This window comes from Cherax quadricarinatus, chromosome 86, assembly GCF_038502225.1.
Source record: "Cherax quadricarinatus isolate ZL_2023a chromosome 86, ASM3850222v1, whole genome shotgun sequence".
Classification (NCBI taxonomy): Eukaryota; Metazoa; Arthropoda; class Malacostraca; order Decapoda; family Parastacidae; genus Cherax; species Cherax quadricarinatus.
Genome location: NC_091377.1, coordinates 6,065,115 through 6,086,966, shown reverse-complemented (window position 1 = coordinate 6,086,966; position 21,852 = coordinate 6,065,115). Strand labels below are relative to the sequence as shown.

General features: G+C 39.9%; 1 protein-coding gene across 2 annotated transcripts; it reads right to left on the bottom strand.

Annotated features, from left to right (window-relative positions):
- Positions 1-14: 14 nt before the first annotated feature.
- On the bottom strand, positions 15-20,575 carry LOC128702960 (protein C-mannosyl-transferase DPY19L1-like). Of its 2 annotated transcripts, none has more exons than XM_070103601.1 (4): positions 20,425-20,575; positions 14,769-14,881; positions 3,473-3,610; positions 15-2,887 (listed from the first exon to the last, which is right to left on the bottom strand). In XM_070103601.1, the coding sequence occupies exons 1-4, from the start codon at positions 20,573-20,575 to the stop codon at positions 1,139-1,141; spliced, it is 2,151 nt and encodes a 716-aa protein (XP_069959702.1). In that variant the 3' UTR covers positions 15-1,138. The 2 variants fall into 2 exon arrangements, with proteins under 2 accessions (XP_069959702.1, XP_069959703.1); XM_070103602.1 differs by lacking the exon at positions 20,425-20,575 and adding an exon at positions 16,826-16,975.
- Between the last annotated feature and the right edge of the window lie 1,277 nt (positions 20,576-21,852).

The following is a 21,852-nucleotide window of genomic DNA, read 5'->3' as shown; positions in this document are numbered from 1 at the left end:
TGATCTGTATCAAATGAAAAATTTTTAATATTTTATTACCTCATCAACTTTTATGTACAATGGAAAGACAAACTGATGATAAATATACATGAGACTCAACAAGACACTCCCTCATTGGGCATTGTTTATTAAGTCCCAAGTAGGTACTTAGTAAAGCACACCTGAGAAGTTTTGTTCAATGAAGATTTAAGTTGTTTTGCACAAATTTAACTAAGTAGGTGCTGAGTAATCCATGCTATTTAGGTTGTATGGATTATTGCAGCACTTACAGAAACTTTCAGTCAATATGATTAAATTCAGCTTATATCACAGCATCAGAAAGAACAAAGGCAATGATTAATAAAAGAAGAAACTAACAAAGTCCTTTTTTAATATCAAAGAAGTCAGTATATAAACAGGAATAAAACCTTCTCTTATCCATTATATGACAAAGTCAAATATCTGTTTAGCCAGCCAGAGGATATAAAATTGAGACTACTGGAACAAATAAAAAAATGTAATAATCACAAAAGCTGCACTGAAAGTAATGCCCAATTAATAACAACACAGGCATGCTATATGTATCCAATTAATTTTAAAACCATTTGGTATATGTAATTAAAGACATTGTAATAAATGGTTTGTAAATTGTACACAAAATATTATTTTCAAATTTTAATGAAAACAACTTGTAATGAAATATTCTACTACAGGTACAGCACTGTATTTCATATTTATTGCAACTATTTATACCAAATAATCCCTTCTGTATAAATTACTAAAAATAAGAAGAAAAACTTTATGAAAGTGTTTCCTTCCTTTTCAGGTCACCTTTTGTTTCGCTGGGAAACAGCCTATGTGTTAAAAAAAAAATTTATACCAAAGTAAAAACTTGAAAGATTTTGAATGGCCCAGAATACAATTAGAGTACCAGACAGTACTTACAAAATTTACAATAAGTGTAATGAAGTTGCACTTTTAATTGGCCTTGACTGTTGTAAAAATCTAACTTACAAAAACACCTTCCTTTACAACAGGGACCTTATCTAAAAAACTTTTGCCCCTCATAATACTTTTTCACATTTCGGTATTTACAACTGATACAATGAAAATGACAATGTGCAATGAATCATGTCTTAATCTATTTTTGATATTTCTCTTACGCACTGTGATATCTAGGTGGAGGAATTTCTACATAGCGTGAAGGAACTTGAAGCACCACAAAAATATCATTGGCAAAAACTCGATGAAACGGGGCTGGACTTCTGTGGAACAATCGTGGACAAAGTGATGGCTTGTGTCTATTTTGTGGCTCCTCAACATCCCAAACATCAACCATGCCACACCCTGGTCGACTTTTGCGAATACACCACGACTCTTCTAGCACCACATAGTTCACTTTCATAGAGAGAAGGGTTTCATACACACTTTCTGCAGATCTTCGACTAAAAATACTATACACTTTCTTAGTCCTTTCTCTAAGACCTGCATGTTCATAATGAGGATGATTAACTATAGGTCTCTGTGTGGAGAGAAGAAGATTGGCCATAGTTGACATAGGGCCAGCAAACACAGCATCTTCATGCGTTTCAGACTGAACCCATTCAATCAGTTCTTCCAGTTCTGGGTTGCTGTATTCACCAACTATGGATCTCTGTTCATTTATATTTTTGATTCCTCTCACACACATTCCACTCACCAGCACTGCTAAAATTGCAAGATGGATTTCCTTTCTTTCTATTATTTTCCAGTACTTCTTACAAGCAAGCAATGAAGTAACAACACACAACTGAGGGGTCAGAAAAAGTTTCAAGCGCATTATGAGACCAGCCATCAGAGCATACACAGCTAACATAGCACCATTAAACATGACCCCAGGGTCAACACTAGACCATAAGGAAGTTTTTACCGCCTCACTTTCTTCATCTAATCTTTGTATCATGTTATTTTTAATTTTGGTAAGGGTATTTACTAATACAGCTCCTCCAACCAGAAAAACACACGGAATCAAAAGTGTTTCATTCATTTTGTACAATGATTCTTGGGGAAGGAAGTCAAACTCGGGGGAACACGTATAGAGAAGAGTGTGGAAATCCGAGTAATTAGTAAATTTGGCCTTAAGTATGTTAACTATATGAGCGTCATCTTCAATACCAAATATTCGTGCTAACTCGAGCTTACAGGCTGTGCAGGAAACAAAGAGGAATGCTAACTGGACACCCATGTTGGTAGGGAATGGCAAATGCTGAATGATGGGCTCCATAAAGAGATACAACAGCAAGACTCCCAGCAGACACCCAGCTAAAGGTGATGTAACCAGCAATGTATTTCCAAACTGCAGCACCACATTATTCAGAAAACCATAAGATATCCCTAGAAGTATCAACAACATTGGCAAAGGGTTAATAATACCTATTGTATACATAGCATATACTATTCCAACCACAGCCACTAAGGTGAACTGAGCAAATTGCCAGCACAGGAGGTATGCCAAGGTCAGGGAGCCAAGCAGGATAGGGCGGGACCAAACTGGCCGTGGAGCACGTATAATGTGAGTTACAGCAATATTTAGAGCGATACTCCATGGAAAAGCAAAGCTCTCTCTCAAAGGCGGGGTCCACTGTATACGTGTAGCTTCCCCATGGTTAAAGAAGAAACAAATAATGGTGAGAAAGCCTCCAAGAAGGTCACCACTAAGCTCAGTACCTTGAATAAAGAGGAATGCTGCTGTGAGACCAGCACTTGCCCAAACTCCTGCTAAATACCAGTAAGCAGGGTCACCAAGACCCTCACAACTGATAACAGGGGCAAGTCCTCCTCCTCTGCTGACCTGCCAACACACACGCATCTCTAAACCCAACCATGATGTCACTGCATTAAAAATTCTGTATGTACCACCAAGAACAAGCTGAAAAAAGAAAAGAGGATAACTATAGTACTGGAGTAAACCTGGGTATAAATGTAAATTCTTTTTTGAATGCAAAATTTTGTCCATTCAAAGTAAATTAAAAAAAATGACTCACAAAATCGTAATAACACAATTGCAATCCAACCATGGAATGGGTGGTGGTTGAACCCATGGCAAGGGAGTCATAAAACTCCAGACAAGTGGGTAAGCCACTTGGTCAGCAAATATATTTTGAATAAACATGTGGAAAACATTACATTCACTTAAGTGGAAAGGTTCAGTAACAAAAATAATTCCTTTTACACTTAGCATTTTAAGGCACTGATAGATAGGTTCGTTTTAAACTTTTTTTTTTTTTTGCATGCCTAAAATTTATTTTTTAATGGTTTGTGCTATTTACAGCACTATGCTTAACAGGCAGACTGAACAACATTGTCAATTTTTGGGTGATGCCCCTCATCACCCAAAGATTATTTTTTTCTGTTTAATAAATGTTCTATTACTCAATAATTCATTTATAAGTATGCACATTCTCTTAATCCTGCTGCAAAATAACAAACATAATACAAAAAAGAACATACTAACCTCTGGGTAAAGATTAAACCTCTGCAGAGTATTTATGGTCTCTGGATATTCGGTCAAGTTATCATGCATTAGACGATTTAATCCCACTAAGAAGGAATCAGCATTAACCAATGTCTTGTAATAGGAGTAATACAGACCCTATGGAAGATAATAATACACTGAAAATATATCATTTGAATAAATATCAGCACATTAATTAAAATTACGAATTTTAATATTTACAAATAAGAACATAAATGTGTAAATTCAAGAATTATGTGGATTAAAGTAAAGGTTGGATGCGAGAAGTGGGTCATAATAAGCGTGTATGCACCTGGAGAAGAGAGGAATGCAGAGGAGAGAGAGAGATTTTGGGAGATGTTAAGTGAATGTATAGGAGCCTTTGAACCAAGTGAGAGAGTAATTGTGGTAGGGGACCTGAATGCTAAAGTAGGAGAAACTTTTAGAGAGGGTGTGGTAGGTAAGTTTGGGGTGCCAGGTGTAAATGATAATGGGAGCCCTTTGATTGAACTTTGTGTAGAAAGGGGTTTAGTTATAGGTAATACATATTTTAAGAAAAAGAGGATAAATAAGTATACAAGATATGATGTAGGGCGAAATGACAGTAGTTTGTTGGATTATGTACTGGTAGATAAAAGACTGCTGAGTAGACTTCAGGATGTACATGTTTATAGAGGGGCCACAGATATATCAGATCACTTTCTAGTTGTAGCTACACTGAGAGTAAAAGGTAGATGGGATACAAGGAGAATAGAAGCATCAGGGAAGAGAGAGGTGAAGGTTTATAAACTAAAAGAGGAGGCAGTTAGGGTAAGATATAAACAGCTATTGGAGGATAGATGGGCAAATGAGAGCATAGGCAATGGGGTCGAAGAGGTATGGGGTAGGATTAAAAATGTAGTGTTAGAGTGTTCAGCAGAAGTTTGTGGTTACAGGAAAGTGGGTGCAGGAGGGAAGAGGAGCGATTGGTGGAATGATGATGTAAAGAGAGTAGTAAGGGAGAAAAAGTTAGCATATGAGAAGTTTTTACAAAGTAGAAGTGATGCAAGGAGGGAAGAGTATATGGAGAAAAAGAGAGAGGTTAAGAGAGTGGTGAAGCAATGTAAAAAGAGAGCAAATGAGAGAGTGGGTGAGATGTTATCAACAAATTTTGTTGAAAATAAGAAAAAGTTTTGGAGTGAGATTAACAAGTTAAGAAAGCCTAGAGAACAAATGGATTTGTCAGTTAAAAATAGGAGAGGAGAGTTATTAAATGGAGAGTTAGAGGTATTGGGAAGATGGAGGGAATATTTTGAAGAATTGTTAAATGTTGATGAAGATAGGGAAGCTGTGATTTCGTGTATAGGGCAAGGAGGAATAACATCTTGTAGGAGTGAGGAAGAGCCAGTTGTGAGTGTGGGGGAAGTTCGTGAGGCAGTAGGCAAAATGAAAGGGGGTAAGGCAGCCGGGATTGATGGGATAAAGATAGAAATGTTAAAAGCAGGTGGGGATATAGTTTTGGAGTGGTTGGTGCAATTATTTAATAAATGTATGGAAGAGGGTAAGGTACCTAGGGATTGGCAGAGAGCATGCATAGTTCCTTTGTATAAAGGCAAAGGGGATAAAAGAGAGTGCAAAAATTATAGGGGGATAAGTCTGTTGAGTGTACCTGGTAAAGTGTATGGTAGAGTTATAATTGAAAGAATTAAGAGTAAGACGGAGAATAGGATAGCAGATGAACAAGGAGGCTTTAGGAAAGGTAGGGGGTGTGTGGACCAGGTGTTTACAGTGAAACATATAAGTGAACAGTATTTAGATAAGGCTAAAGAGGTCTTTGTGGCATTTATGGATTTGGAAAAGGCGTATGACAGGGTGGATAGGGGGGCAATGTGGCAGATGTTGCAAGTGTATGGTGTAGGAGGTAGGTTACTGAAAGCAGTGAAGAGTTTTTACGAGGATAGTGAGGCTCAAGTTAGAGTATGTAGGAAAGAGGGAAATTTTTTCCCAGTAAAAGTAGGCCTTAGACAAGGATGTGTGATGTCACCGTGGTTGTTTAATATATTTATAGATGGGGTTGTAAGAGAAGTAAATGCGAGGGTCTTGGCAAGAGGCGTGGAGTTAAAAGATAAAGAATCACACACAAAGTGGGAGTTGTCACAGCTGCTCTTTGCTGATGACACTGTGCTCTTGGGAGATTCTGAAGAGAAGTTGCAGAGATTGGTGGATGAATTTGGTAGGGTGTGCAAAAGAAGAAAATTAAAGGTGAATACAGGAAAGAGTAAGGTTATGAGGATAACAAAAAGATTAGGTGATGAAAGATTGAATATCAGATTGGAGGGAGAGAGTATGGAGGAGGTGAACGTATTCAGATATTTGGGAGTGGACGTGTCAGCGGATGGGTCTATGAAAGATGAGGTGAATCATAGAATTGATGAGGGAAAAAGAGTGAGTGGTGCACTTAGGAGTCTGTGGAGACAAAGAACTTTGTCCTTGGAGGCAAAGAGGGGAATGTATGAGAGTATAGTTTTACCAACGCTCTTATATGGGTGTGAAGCGTGGGTGATGAATGTTGCAGCGAGGAGAAGGCTGGAGGCAGTGGAGATGTCATGTCTGAGGGCAATGTGTGGTGTGAATATAATGCAGAGAATTCGTAGCTTGGAAGTTAGGAGGAGGTGCGGGATTACCAAAACTGTTGTCCAGAGGGCTGAGGAAGGGTTGTTAAGGTGGTTCGGACATGTAGAGAGAATGGAGCGAAACAGAATGACTTCAAGAGTGTATCAGTCTGTAGTGGAAGGAAGGCGGGGTAGGGGTCGGCCTAGGAAAGGTTGGAGGGAGGGGGTAAAGGAGGTTTTGTGTGCGAGGGGCTTGGACTTCCAGGAGGTATGCATGAGCGTGTTTGATAGGAGTGAATGGAGACAAATGGTTTTTAATACTTGACGTGCTGTTGGAGTGTGAGCAAAGTAACATTTATGAAGGGATTCAGGGAAACCGGCAGGCCGGACTTGAGTCCTGGAGATGGGAAGTACAGTGCCTGCACTCTGAAGGAGGGGTGTTAATGTTGCAGTTTAAAAACTGTAGTGTAAAGCACCCTTCTGGCAAGACAGTGATGGAGTGAATGATGGTGAAAGTTTTTCTTTTTCGGGCCACCCTGCCTTGGTGGGAATCGGCCAGTGTGATAATAATAAAAAAAAAAAAAGAACATAAGATTCTGAAGAGAAGTTGCAGAGATTGGTGGATGAATTTGGTAGGGTGTGCAAAAGAAGAAAATTAAAAGTGAATACAGGAAAGAGTAAGGTTATGAGGATAACAAAAAGATTAGGTGATGAAAGATTGGATATCAGATTGGAGGGAGAGAGTATGGAGGAGGTAAATGTATTCAGATACTTGGGAGTGGACGTGTCAGCGGATGGGTCTGTGAAAGATGAGGTGAATCATAGAATTGATGAGGGGAAAAGGGTGAGTGGTGCACTTAGGAGTCTGTGGAGACAAAGAACTTTGTCCTTGGAGGCAAAGAGGGGAATGTATGAGAGTATAGTTTTACCAACGCTCTTATATGGGTGTGAAGCATGGGCGATGAATGTTGCAGCGAGGAGAAGGCTGGAGGCAGTGGAGATGTCATGTCTGAGGGCAATGTGTGGTGTGAATATAATGCAGAGAATTCGTAGTTTGGAAGTTAGGAGGAGGTGCGGGATTACCAAAACTGTTGTCCAGAGGGCTGAGGAAGGGTTGTTGAGGTGATTCGGACATGTAGAGAGAATGGAGCGAAACAGAGTGACTTCAAGAGTGTATCAGTCTGTAGTGGAAGGAAGGCGGGGTAGGGGTCGGCCTAGGAAAGGTTGGAGGGAGGGGGTAAAGGAGGTTTTGTGTGCGAGGGGCTTGGACTTCCAGCAGGCATGCGTGAGCGTGTTTGATAGGAGTGAATGGAGACAAATGGTTTTTAATACTTGACGTGCTGTTGGAGTGTGAGCAAAGTAACATTTATGAAGGGGTTCAGGGAAACCGGCAGGCCGGACTTGAGTCCTGGAGATGGGGAGTACAGTGCCTGCACTCTGAAGGAGGGGTGTTAATGTTGCAGTTTAAAAACTGTAGTGTAAAGCACCCTTCTGGCAAGATAGTGATGGAGTGAATGATGGTGAAAGTTTTTCTTTTTCAGGCCACCCTGCCTTGGTGGGAATCGGCCAGTGTGATAATAAAAAAAAATAAATAAGAACATAAGAAAGAAGGAGTACTGCAACAGGCCTACTGACCCATGCGGAGCAGGTCCATGGCTCCCCCCCCCCCCCCCCGGATTAACCCAATGACCCACCCACCCCGGATTAGCCCAATGACCCACCCAGTCTGGTCACCTCCACTCAACGAAGGAGTACGACACCAGACCCAGCAGCACAAGCTAGTGAGGTCCAACTCACACCCACCCACACCCACTCATGTATTTATCTAACCTATTTTTAAAACTACACAACGTTTTAGCCTGAATAACTGTACTCAGGAGTTTGTTCCACTCATCCACAACTCTATTTCCAAACCAGTGCTTTACTATATCCTTCCTGAATCTGAATTTTTCCAACTTGAAACCATTGCTGCATGTCCTGTCTTGGCTGGAAATTTTCAGCACACTATTTACATCCCCTTTATTTATTCCTGTTTTCCATTTATACACCTCGATCATCTCTCCCCTAATTCTACGCCTTTCGAGAGAGTGCAGATTCAGGGCCCTTAGTCTATCCTCATAGAGAAGATTTCTAATACATGGAATCATCTTTGTCATCCTCCTCTGTACGTTTTCCAGAGCATTTATATCCATTCTGTAATATGGTGACCAGAACTGAGCAGCATAGTCTAAATGAGGCCTAACCAAGGATATACTATAGAGTTGTAGAACAACCTGAGGACTTCTATTATTTATACTTCTAGATATCAAGCCAAGAATTCTGTTAGCTTTATTGCAAACACTAATGCACTGTTGCCTTGGTTTTAGAATGATTACCCAGGCTAGTGCCCGACAGAACACTCCCCCACTCCTCAAAATTTTACTTAATATACATAAAAATCACTCAAATAACCCCATACATGGTCCAAGTTGGACTGAAACATCATTGTAAGCTCCTTCTCTCTCCTATGTGCAGGTTATTTGTGTATTGTTCCAGTCACAGTATTGTGCATTTTTGTTCTTTAACCCTTTAACTGTCGTGGCCGTATATATACGTCTTACGAGGTACCGTGTTTGATGTATATATACTCATAAATTCTAGCGGCTTCAAATCAAGCAGGAGAAAGCTGATAGGCCCACATGTGAGAGAATGGGTCTGTGTGGTCAGTGTGCACCATATAAAAAAAATCCTGGAACACGCAGTGCATAATGAGAAAAAAAAAACTCCGACCGTTTTTTTTTAATTAAAATGCCGACTTTGTGGTCTATTTTCGTATAGTATTTATGGTTGTATTCTCGTTTTCTTGGTCTCATCTGATAGAATGGAAAACATATTATAGAAATAGAGGTGATTTTGATTGATTTTACTATAAAAAGAACCTGGAAATGGAGCTCAAAGTAGGGGAAATATTTGATTTTTGCCAATGTTCAAAAGTAAACAAATGATGTCATTGTCCAATAAATGTCCAACTAGCCATTCTAATATGCAGTCATGAATGGGTTGATGTTATTTATACAATTATTACAGTATTGCAGTAGTCTGCATAATAGTAAGTCTTCTATTTTTTGTTTGAATAAAAATTCAAAATAGAAAGCAAGAGTAATATCAGAGGGGCCTGGAGACATGACTGATGAACAAAGAAAATGTTATTTTAGAGCCAAGAATGTCTGTATTGTTCATTCTGGACCTTATTTTGAAATTGTCATATTTTTTAATTTTCGTGAAACTGGCCAAATTGCAAATTTCTGACCACATTATTGGGTAGTTGAAATTGGTAAATGGGCAGTTTCTTGTACTCAATCGATATAAAAAATGGAGTTCTAAAGAAATAGCTATGAGTTTGGTCGAGTGGAACAACGGAATTAGCCGAAAATAGGGCTCAAAGTGGGCGAAATCGCCGATTTGTAAATATCGCCGAGGTCGCTAACTTCGCGAGAGCATAATTCCGTCAGTTTTCCATTAAATTTCGTTTTTTTGGTGTCATTACAATCGGGAAAAGATTCTCTATCATTTCATAAGAAAAAATATTTTTTTTTTTTAAATTTTGCGACACCAGGAGACACCTCAGGATTGGGGGTTGCGACAGTCAAGGGGTTAAAAGTCACTTGTAATACACATACAGGACAATCAATTCTAATATAAATCCTCCTCTGAAACTCTATCTTGATAGCTGTATAATAGGCATAATACCAGACACAAATTCTCTATGATATTGCATCTGTCTGACTCAACCTGTGTAAAAACTCAATGTGTATAAAAGGCCCTAAAAATCTGAAAGTCTTTGCCTGAAGATTCCACTAGCTCTCTGACTGCTAACCACTTCAAATCTACTTTAAGTGATCCTGATAGCAATTTATTATGCCACAGAAATCTTGAAAACCTGTCTGTCATCCAATATTGTCCCTATTCTTGTTCCACCCTTCCTTCAACTCCCACTTATTGCTAGAAAGGCATTTTTTCCTTGTATCGATTCAGATACCTGGCTTCATCCCTACTGTATCTTTAATTAGATTTTTTAATAAATTACTGAACACCGTCAATATAGTATAAACTAAGTATTCTCACTGTGATGTACTATATGTCTCCCACTGTCTAGCAATTATATGTTAGTTTTAAGGCTGCCAGAAATGCTTTGTATAACAAGGGGCTTTCTATAAAGTAGTTTATGCATATCAGTTAACATAATTGTATACTGTACAGTAGAGAAATAAAATTGTTTGTTTTATATGAATTAACAGCTGAGCATGTTTTCCTGCCTTAATTTATTGCATTCCCAAATACATTTAGTGTATATGAGTAAAAGAGCGAAGAGTGAAAATGGCAGGCATTAGGGGGGTACAGGCTGCCATAATTATATTTATATTTCTTCTTCAATTCCATGAAGAAAGAAATCAGTCATGGGGGTTGGAAAAGGTGAATGGAGTAACAGCGCCCTGGACAGTAAAAGCCCAACAGTTGCCATCCTACCCAAACAACAACAGTGGCACACAGCTCTTATTGTAGCGCTCTTAAGTGGTGATATCCAAATTAATCCAGGACCTCAAACTATTGTGCAGAGGCAAAACAGACAGATAAATGACGGCGATAATGACGGTCTAGTAGCTAGGGATGATAACCTTAACTCCATATGTAATGCATACATAGGTCAATGTGAGACAATACAGCCATTATTATCTCAAACACTACCAAACAGGTGCATACACTGTACTAAAGTATGCATGAAAAACAGAAAAGGCACCTTATGTAAAATGTGTAAGGGGTGGGTGCATGATGGATGTATGTACAATTATAGCAACGGTGCCAGAATTCATTTTGTGTGTAACAAATGCACTTTGGCACAGTTACCCTTTAGCAGTGATGACGTTGATTTACCTAATTTTAATACAAATGACCCATTACCATATATCGATGATTATGATTGTTTTATGAAAACAGGCCTTCACTTTATTCATGTCAATGCAAGATCACTTCTTCCTAAATTGGCAGAGATTAGGATTCTAGCTAACAAAATTAGGGCAGCAGTTATAACCATCTCTGAATCTTGGTTGGATGATACGGTGACTGACGACAAGGGCAAAATAGAAGGTTACAATATAAAACGCTTAGATAGGAACAGAAAGGGTGGTGGAGTATGTGCCTACATTAGAAATGACTTAGCTTACAACCCAAGACCTGATTTAAATAACAATAAACTGGAGATTCTATGGTTTGAAGTGCTGCTTCCTAAGACCAAACCCATCTTAGTAGGAACTAGTTACCGCCCTCCTACCCAGGACCAGTTCTTAGAAGACTTTTCCAGAGTCTTGTCCGGAGTTGAAAACAATTGCGAGACAATAATACTGGGTGACTTCAATATCTGTTTTCAGCAGCAAAATAACGGGCTATGCAAAAGGTATAAGCAAATTCTAGGATTAAATAGTTACACTCAACTAATTAATACTCCAACCCGGATCACACAGTTCTCAGCCACCCTAATTGACCACATACTTTGTAACCGCTCTGAGAACATTAGTCAGTCAGGCGTCATTACCACAGGTCTTAGTGATCATTTCATCATTTACTGCACCAGGAAAATCACTAGGGATAGGATAGGCCTACACAGGACAATAAAAATGAGGTCAACTAGAAACTACAGTAAAGAAACACTGGTAAATAGGCTACACAATTGTGACTGGACAGAGATAAGTTGCACGGACGTAAACGATGCCTGGGAAAAATTCAAAACAATGTTCACTACCATCCTTGATAATATTGCACCAGTTAAAGAGGTTAGGATTGAACGAAGAACTGAACCCTGGATGAATACTGAGATATTAGATAATATGAAATTCAGAGACCAGCTGCTAAAAAGATTTAAAGCAAACAGACAGGATATTGCAGCACTAAATGAATTCGAAAGGGTGAAGAACAGAGTACAGAGACTTATAAAAGGAGCAAAGGCAAAGCACTACTGCTCAAAAATTGAAGAGTATAAGCATAACCCCAGAAAGCTCTGGCAACAACTAAAACAGTTGGGGTATAGCCATAAGCCAGTAGATAGGTCTAACATAGTACTCACTATCGATAATGAGGTATGCCACGAAACATCTAAGGTGGCAAATTGCTTTAATTCATACTACACATCTGTTGCATCAACACTAGTAAGTAAACTACCAGCTGCATCAAATACCTTTAACACAGACTCTGATAAGTTTCAAACATACTATACCAATAAAGGGGTAACCCCAAACAGTTGTCAACTAGTAAGTGTATCTCATGACTTTATTCAAAAAGAACTAAGCAGGTTAAACCCAACTAAGAGCACAGGCCCTGATAACATCCCGTCTAAGTTCCTAAAAGATGGTGCTTCTGAACTGTCAATCCCTATTGCTCACATAATAAATCTATCAATCACCACTAATACCGTACCGGAGGGGTTCAAGGAGGCCAGAGTTACTCCTATCTTCAAGAAAAATAGTAGGTATGATGTAAGCAACTATAGGCCTGTTAGTATACTCAGTATAATATCTAAAATTCTAGAGAGGGCGGTGTATTCTCAAGTAGTTAAGTACCTTAATGACAACAACATTCTCCATAGCTATCAATCGGGCTTTAGAAGATCCTACTCAACCGACACCTCCCTTATTAATCTGATGGATTACCTGAGAACTGAAATGTCAAAGGGGAACCTCATAGGTATGGTAACCTTAGACCTGCAAAAGGCCTTCAATACTGTCAACCACAATATATTATGTAATAAACTTCAAGCTATCGGTATAGGTTCTGTAGACTGGTTTAAGTCCTACCTTAGCAACAGGAGACAAATAGTCAAAATCAACAAAACAGAATCAGAACCCCTACCGATAACATGTGGAGTTCCCCAAGGTAGTATTCTGGGTCCCTTATTATTCTTATGTTATGTCAATGATATGCCTATCAGTGTCAAGTGCAAACTCCTACTGTATGCAGATGACAGTGCTCTGTTAGTGTCAGGTAAAGACCCACAAGATATTGCTAATGTTTTAACACTGGAACTGGAGTCCTGCAGAAAATGGTTAGTAGACAACAAACTATCATTACACCTAGGGAAAACTGAAGCCATTCTCTTTGGCACGAAACATAAACTGAGAAGGGTAAATAATTTTAATGTTCAATGTAATGGGGAGCCCATCACTTTGGTTTCATCAGTAAAATACTTGGGAATCCCCTTTGACCCATGCATGTCAGGAGAATTGATAGGGAACAGTGTAGTAAAGAAAGCGAATGCCAGACTGAAGTTCCTGTATAGACAAGCACAGAGTCTACCTACTGAGGCTCGCAGGACCCTATGTCTAGCCCTTATACAATGCCATATGGATTACGCTTGCTCTTCTTGGTACTCTGCCTTGACAAAAAAACTGAAAGATAGACTGCAAATCACCCAGAACAAAATCGTAAGATTCATCCTGGGGCTGGGACCAAGAGAACATGTAGGCCAGGATGAATTACAGCAGTTGGATATGCTGAATGTTGAAGACAGAGTAAAACAACTGAAGCTAAATCATGTTTATAAAATTGCTCACAAACAATGTCCAGAATATCTTGCTGTCAATTTTGTCAAGGTTGGGAACCAAAGCAATCATAGTACTAGGGGGAGAGAGCACAACTTTGTAGTACCCACAGTCAGTGCCCAGGCTTCAAACACCTTTTATTGTACAGCAATAAAGGAATGGAACAGACTGCCCGCACATGTCAAAGCCAGTCATAGCATGAACCAGTTCAAGAAGAGTGCCAAAAGGTGTCTGATGAATGTAGCTACAGAAAGGGAGGGGAATGATTTTCTATTTTTTAGCTAACATACGTGTAAATTTTTTACCTTATTCCTAGTAATGACCCTCGTATTGTAGATAGTCTTAATGACCTTGGTGTAGTAGATAGTCTTTTTAGTATGATAATAAGATGTTATCTTCATTGTAGAATAATAAGAAAATATTATAACCTTTATATTATAATAATAAGGTAAAAGGACCCCAATGGAAATAAGTCACTCTGTCTGACTTTTTTGGGTTATCCTAGGTTCTCTACACACATGCTGCTATGTATGATAATTCTATGTAACTGTATTTGTGTATACCTGAATAAACTTACTTACTTACTTACACTGTCCATCACAAAGATCTATAATACTAATGCCTGGGGTCCCTCACATGGATTTGCATCTTGAGCTCAGCTCACTCAGATAAGCTGAGAGTGGTAAATTTTAGACAAGATATGAGAGGATAGGTCTGCAGTGAGTGTGCACACTATTAAAGAATCCTGCTCTACATGGTGAATAATAGGTAAAGCAAAACTCTGACCCTGTGTTTGGTTTAAAACAGTGACTCTGAGGGGTATACTAGGTGAACTTTCTATTGAATGTTAACAGGAATGGTAACTTGTTAAAATTACTTATTATTACTGTGTTTATATACTTTAAAAAAGTACATACAAGAAAAAAATTTTCATGTAAATTTATTGCTATAGTATTAGTTGTTTTATGATGCATATGTTTTTGGTGGGAGGAACTCAGCTGGTAACTAAAATCAACCACAGTATATTGAGAACAAACAAGTGTGGTGAGAGGTAATTCCACTGTATCTTGAACATTAATTTGGGAATTCTGAAAACCAAATCTGATCAATGCCATTTTACATTCAAAATATAATTACCATTTCTGTTCTGAAGGTCATTTCTCGTTCCAGGTTTGAGAGGTGTGAGAAGTGTCTATCATTCTCAAACATGGTGGCTACATGGACACTGTGAACGACCCCAAAGCATATTGCTGAAAAAGATGCAAGTATTAATCAGTGATCTGTTCAGTAGTATATAATTATAATTAATGACAATGCAGTTGTGAGTGAATAATATTGTACATGTTATTCCCAGAACCATCAACAGATATTGCTGCATAATTCTGAAAGCTAATTATTTAAAAACACATGTTTATTTAAAAACACATCTTATTTAAATTCATTTTTTTAATTTTTAAAAGTCGAAAATTAAATATTACCAAATGTTTTATAGTGTGGCTCATGTGTCTAAATGACTCATGAAATCGTAATGACACGATTGCAAACAAACCATACCCCGGCCGGGATTGAACCCGCGGTCAGAGACTCTCTGACCGCGGGTTCAATCCCGGCCGGGGTATGGTTCATGTGTCTAAATATTGGTAAAGGATATGCAGTAGATGGCTAGCCTGGAAAATGAGCCTTGGTACTAAATTCTACCTGAAAAGTATTTATGCAAAAATATGAAAGCAGGTTAAATTATTATATTCACTGAGAACTGCTTGAGAAATGGGGGTAATCAGTACAATACAAGAAAAGAGCAGCTTCAATTCCTTGGATCAAGAGACCTTCACCAGCATCAAGATGCCCCTGCCCCTTTAAAGGGACATACAAGATGTTTCAAACTAGTGATTCAAAATGGAGGCTAAGCATAATACTGGAATGGGTATTTTAATAAAATTTGACTAAAATTCTTGTGTATATGTCTAAACAGAAGGTTAATATTTTCTGAAGCAGCCTCTTGGTCTAAAGCTAAAGCTCCCGCTTCACACACGGAGGGCCCGGGTTCGATTCCCGGCGGGTGGAAACATTTCGACACGTTTCCTTACACCTGTTGTCCTGTTCACCTAGCAGCAAATAGGTACCTGGGTGTTAGTCGACTGGTGTGGGTCGCATCCTGGGGGACAAGATTAAGGACCCCAATGGAAATAAGTTAGACAGTCCTCGATGACGCACTGACTTTCTTGGGTTATCCTGGGTGGCTAACCCTCCGGGGTTAAAAATCCGAACGAAATCTCTCTTTACATACATAGAACACTCAACTCTGATATTAACCCTCCCCTCAAACATCTCCTTGCCAACCTCAACAGAACACATGACCATAACACAAGGCACAGATCACTCTTTGATATTCCTCGTGTCCATCTCACGCTATGCAAAAACTCAATGCACATAAATGGCCCTAAAATCTGGAATTCATTACCTGTAAATATAAAAGAAACACTACCTGTTTATAAATTCAAGTCTCTTCTCAAAGATCACTTACTCACCCAAAACCAAATAAATACTGAATAACTGAACCTTATAAATTGTATATCTTAAATGTTTCTCACAATTATATCACATAAATGTTAAACCTAAAACCCAATCTAACTTTATTATTTTTTAAATACACTACCTAACAGAATACTCCATTCTACTGAATTTATAACAATGCATGCAACCATATGACCTGTCTTTGTAATACTCACTTGTGCTTTATAGTAATCAGTTTACATTAATGTTTTTCACTGATTTCATCAAACAGTTATTAGTTTATTTTTTTAATTAACAAATCGGCCGTTTCCCACCGAGGCAGGGTGACCCGAAAAAGAAGAAACGCTTTCATCATCACTCGCTCCATCACTGTCTTGCCAGAGGTGTGACAATACTACAATTAAAAAACTGCAACATATTTCCACCCATCCTTCACAGTGCAGTTACTCATAACACTATACAGTGGACCCCCGCATAGCAACCTTAATCCGTGCAAGAGGGCTGGCTGTTATGCGAAATGTTCGCTATGTGAATGAATTTTCCCCATAAGAAATAATGGAAATAAAATTAATCCGTGCAAGACACCCAAAAGTATGAAAAAAAATTTTTTTTACCACAAAAAAATGTTAATTTTAGTACACACAAACTGAAAAGGGCATGCACAATTACATGACACTTACTTTTATTGAAGATCTGGTGATGATTGATGGGATGGGAGGAGGGGAGAGAGAGTGTTAGTGTTTAGAAGGGGAATCCCCTTCCATTAAGACTTGAGGAGGCAAGTCCTTTTCTGGGGTTACTTCCCTTCTTCTTTTAATGCCACTAGGACCAGCTTCAGAGTCACTGGACTTCTTTCGCACAACATATCTGTCCATAGTGGCCTGTACCTCTCGTTCCTTTATGATTTGTCTAAAGTGGTTCACAACATTGTCATTGTAACAGTCACCAGCACGGCTTGCAATAGCTGTGTGAGGGTGATTTTCATCAAAAAAGGTTTGCACTTCAAGCCATTTTGCACACATTTCCTTAATCTTTGAAGTAGGCAATTCCTTCAATTTCTCTCTCCCCTCCTTTGAACCAGTTTCCCCAGGTCTGGCCTCTTGCTCTTGAAGTTGATCTATCAGCTCATCAGTGGTTAGTTCTTCATTGTCCTCCTCCACCAACTCTTCCACATCATCCCCACTAACCTCCAACCCCAAGGACTTCCCCAATGCCACAATTGATTCCTCAACTGGTATACTCCTCTCAGGGTTAGCCTCAAACCCTTCAAAATCCCTTTTGTCTACACATTCTGGCCACAGTTTCTTCCAAGCAGAGTTCAAGGTTCTCTTAGTCACTCCCTCCCAAGCCTTACCTATAAGGTTTACACAATTGAGGATATTAAAGTGATCCTTCCAAAACTCTTTTAGAGTCAATCGAGTGTCTGTGGTCACTTCAAAGCACTTTTGAAACAGAGCTTTTGTGTACAGTTTCTTGAAGTTGGAAATGACCTGCTGGTCCATGGGCTGCAGGAGAGGAGTGGTATTAGGAGGCAAAAACTTCACCTTAATGAAGCTCATGTCCCCATAAAGTCGCTCTGCCACGTCTGTAGGATGACCAGAGGCATTGTCTAACACCAGGAGGCACTTAAGTTCTAATTTCTTTTCAGTTAGGTAATCTTTCACATTGGGGGCAAATGCATGGTGTAACCAGTCATAGAAAAAGTCCCTAGTGACCCATGCCTTACTGTTTGCCCTCCACAGCACACACAAATTCTCCTTGAGGACATTCTTTTGCCTGAACGCTCTGGGAGTTTCAGAGTGATACACTAATAAAGGCTTAACTTTGCAATCACCAGTAGCATTGGAACACATCAACAAAGTAAGCCTGTCTTTCATAGGCTTATGTCGTGGGAGTGCCTTTTCCTCCTGAGTAATGTAGGTCCTGCTTGGCATTTTCTTCCAAAACAGGCCTGTTTCATCACAATTAAACACTTGTTCAGGTTTCAGTCCATCAGTCTCTATGTACTCCTTGAATTCATGCACATATTTTTCAGCCGCTTTGTGGTCCGAACTGGCAGCCTCACCATGCCTCATCACACTATGTATGCCACTACGCTTCTTAAATCTCTCAAACCAACCTTTGCTGGCCTTAAATTCACTCACATCAGCACTAGTTGCAGGCACTTTTTTAATTAAATCCTCATGCAACTTCCTAGCCTTTTCACATATGATCGCTTGAGAGATGCTATCTCCTGCTAGCTGTTTTTCATTTATCCACACCAATAAGAGTCTCTCAACATCTTCCATCACTTGCGATCTTTGTTTCGAAAACACAGTTAAACCTTTGGCAAGAACAGCTTCCTTGATTGCCGTTTTCTTGCCCACAATAGAAGAGATGGTTGATTTGGGTTTCTTGTACAACCTGACCAGGTCGGTGATACGCACTCCACTTTCATACTTATCAATGATCTCTTTCTTCATTTCTATAGGAATTCTAACCCTTATTGCTGTAGGGTTGGAACTAGAAGCTTTCTTGGGGCCCATGGTCACTTATTTTCCAGAAACAGCACCGAAAACACTGTAATAATACGAAATATTCCGATTGTATGCTTGAATGTTACCGCGGAGGCTGGCTGGTAAACAATGGCACAGGCGGCACATGTGAGGCTGGCTGAGGGCGCACATTGGACGCGTCTCGGACGAAGGCCGCTGAGCGGGTTTTTGTCCACTATGCGGGGCAAAATTTTAGCGAACAAAGCGTCCGCTATGCGGATTGTCCGCTATGCAAGGCGTCCGTTATGCGGGGGTCCACTGTACTGTACTCTGTATTTCAGAGTGGCTTCTTATAGAGAAAGTGGATCTAACATTTCAATAATATTGCTGCAACAGTAAGTTTATTTAAATACAGGTCCACATATGTACAATTATCATACACAGTAACGTGTAAATTACCTAGGATTATCCAAGAATGTGAGACAAAGTAACTTCATTGAGTTTCTTGTAATACTATTTAAAACCTAGCAGTAGATATCAATCATGATTATAACCATAAAAGTGCGAGCATCAGGGCACTAGTTTTAATATGGTGGTGTTAGTTAGTTTAATATCTTAAATAAGGAGATATTGAGTACATTTTAGAAAATGGCTGGTACTAATAATACAAAGAGGACCCTAATGGAAATAAGTCATATTATCTGACTTTATCTGGAAAGTCTAGGTTAAATTCTACATAATCTAATATAATTTATTACAACGGTTTTATTCCATAAACCACTGTAAAATATTTAAATTATGTATGAGACCTAAACAAATATTTGCAACGTCTTTTCATGACTTAACATAGGATATCATTACACTAAAAATAGATTTAAATACAGTATACATTAACAACAATATAATATTAAACATCTCTGATTGCCACAGTATACCTTCCATTGCGACTACTGGAGGTAAACCAGTGACATAACTGTACATGCCAAGTGAACCAGGATAATAGCGACCCAGTAGTTATTGGTATATACATGGGTGTTTCTCTGTATGGACAATGAGTCTTATATCTAATGGTATACCCAGTTTAATTATTACTTTAAAAGTAAGTTAGTTAAAGTTAATTAGGTACAGGTATAAATAAGTACAAATATCATGCATAGTTTAATTAATATGTGTAAATTATCTGGAATATCCCTCCCCCCCAAAAAAAGTCAAAGTGACTTATTCCCAGTGAGGGTTAACCCAGGCTCTCATTCAAGCTGGCTCTAATTCCCTGAATCAAGAGCCGTTCAAGAGCATCCCTTCCCTGAAGACTTGGGAGATAAGAGTGGATGAGATGGAGGAAAGATGCTGGTCATTACCAACTTGTGTATGAAGTAAGTTTATTTAGTCACAGGTGCATGTAAGTAAAATTATCATACATAGTTTAAATTACCCACCAGGATAACCCAAAAAAGTCACTATTTCCAGTGAGGTCATTACTACCTCGTGTAAGTATATTTAGGCACAGGTGCATTTAAATACAATTATCATACACAATGTAAATTATCCAGCATATATTGTGCAAATTACCCAGCAGTGTAAATTACCCAGGATAACCCAAAAAATCAGTGACTTATTTTCATTGGGGTCCTTGTGACCTCCATTACACAGGTTAACCAAAGTTATACAGATTTAATACACGAAGGTAAATTATTTACAAGTGTTTACTATATACAGTAACTTGCGCATAAATTAACCAGTGATAATGCAACAGTTGAAGAGGGAGTTGTTCAAGTGTCGATGGTTATTTAGAGTAGTTGACCTACCACACACTATGACCACTACAGGTGATGGTGACCTGACTTCCTCCTCCCTGGGTGACCTGCTGCTGGTGACCTCCCGCTGACCACCTCCATGTTTCTTATTCCTGCTGCTTCTCTCTTCTTCAGCAGACCTGCGGTGTTTAGCGGCCATCATGGGTTACCACCCCTACCACCATCACTACCACCCCTACCACCATCACTACCACCACTACTACCCCCTACCATCACTACTACCCCCTACCACTACTATCCCTACCACCATCACTACCACCCCTACCACCATCACTACCACCACTACTACCCCTCCACCACTACTACCCCTACCACCATCACTACTACCCCTACCACCATCACTACTACCCCTACCACCATCACTACCACCACTACTACCCCTACCACCATCACTACCACCCCTACCACCATCACTACCACCCCTACCACCATCACTACCACCACTACTACCCCTACCACCATCACTACAACTACTACTACCCCTACCACCATCACAACTACCCCCTACCACCACTACTACCCCCACCACCATCACGTCCACCACTACTACCCCCTACCATCACTACTACCCCTACCACTACTACCCCTACCACCCCTACCACCACTACTACCCCTACCACCATCACTACCACCACTACTACCCCTACCACCATCACTACCACCACTACTACCCCTACCACCATCACTACCACCACTACTACCCCTACCACCATCACTGCCACCACTACTACCCCTACCACCATCACTACCCCACCACCACTACTACCCCTACCACCATCACTTCCACCACGACTACCCCTACCACCATCACTACCACCACCACAACTACCCCTACCACCATCATTACCACCACCACTACTACCCCTACCACCATCACTTCCACCACTGCTACCACTACCACTGTCACCACCACCACCACCAATACTACCCCTACCACCATCACTACCACCTTCTACCACTACTACCACTACCCCTACCACCATCACTACCACCCTCTACCACTACTACCACCACTACTACCCTCTACCACCATCACTACCACTACCACCCTCTACCACCATCACTTACACTTCTACCATCACTACCACCCTCTACCACCATTACTACCACCATCACTACCACCCTCTGCCACCACCACTACCACCATCACTACCACCCTCTACCACCATTACTACCACCATCACTACCACCCTCTGCCACCATCACTATACTACCACCACCCTCTACCACCATCACAACCACCACCTACCACCACATAGCACCATTACTACCACCACTACCACCATCACTACCACCACCTACCATCATACCTGGCGGGGATTTTGGGGGTCAATGTCCCCACAGCCCAGTCTGTGACAAAGCCCTGTGGTGGGGCAGGGCCTAATCAACCAGGCTGTTACTGCTGGCCACACACAAACC

Excerpts from the sequence above, each read along its gene's own strand:
- LOC128702960 (XM_070103601.1), bottom strand. The coding sequence starts at position 20,575 with ATGATGGCCGCTAAACACCGCAGGTCTGCTGAAGAAGAGAGAAGCAGC. Across the intron at positions 14,882-20,424 it reads TGTAGTGGTCATAGTGTGTG|CAATATGCTTTGGGGTCGTT; the intron begins GTAGGTCAACTA and ends CATCTTTTTCAG. Across the intron at positions 3,611-14,768 it reads TGACCTTCAGAACAGAAATG|GGTCTGTATTACTCCTATTA; the intron begins GTAATTATATTT and ends TATCTTCCATAG.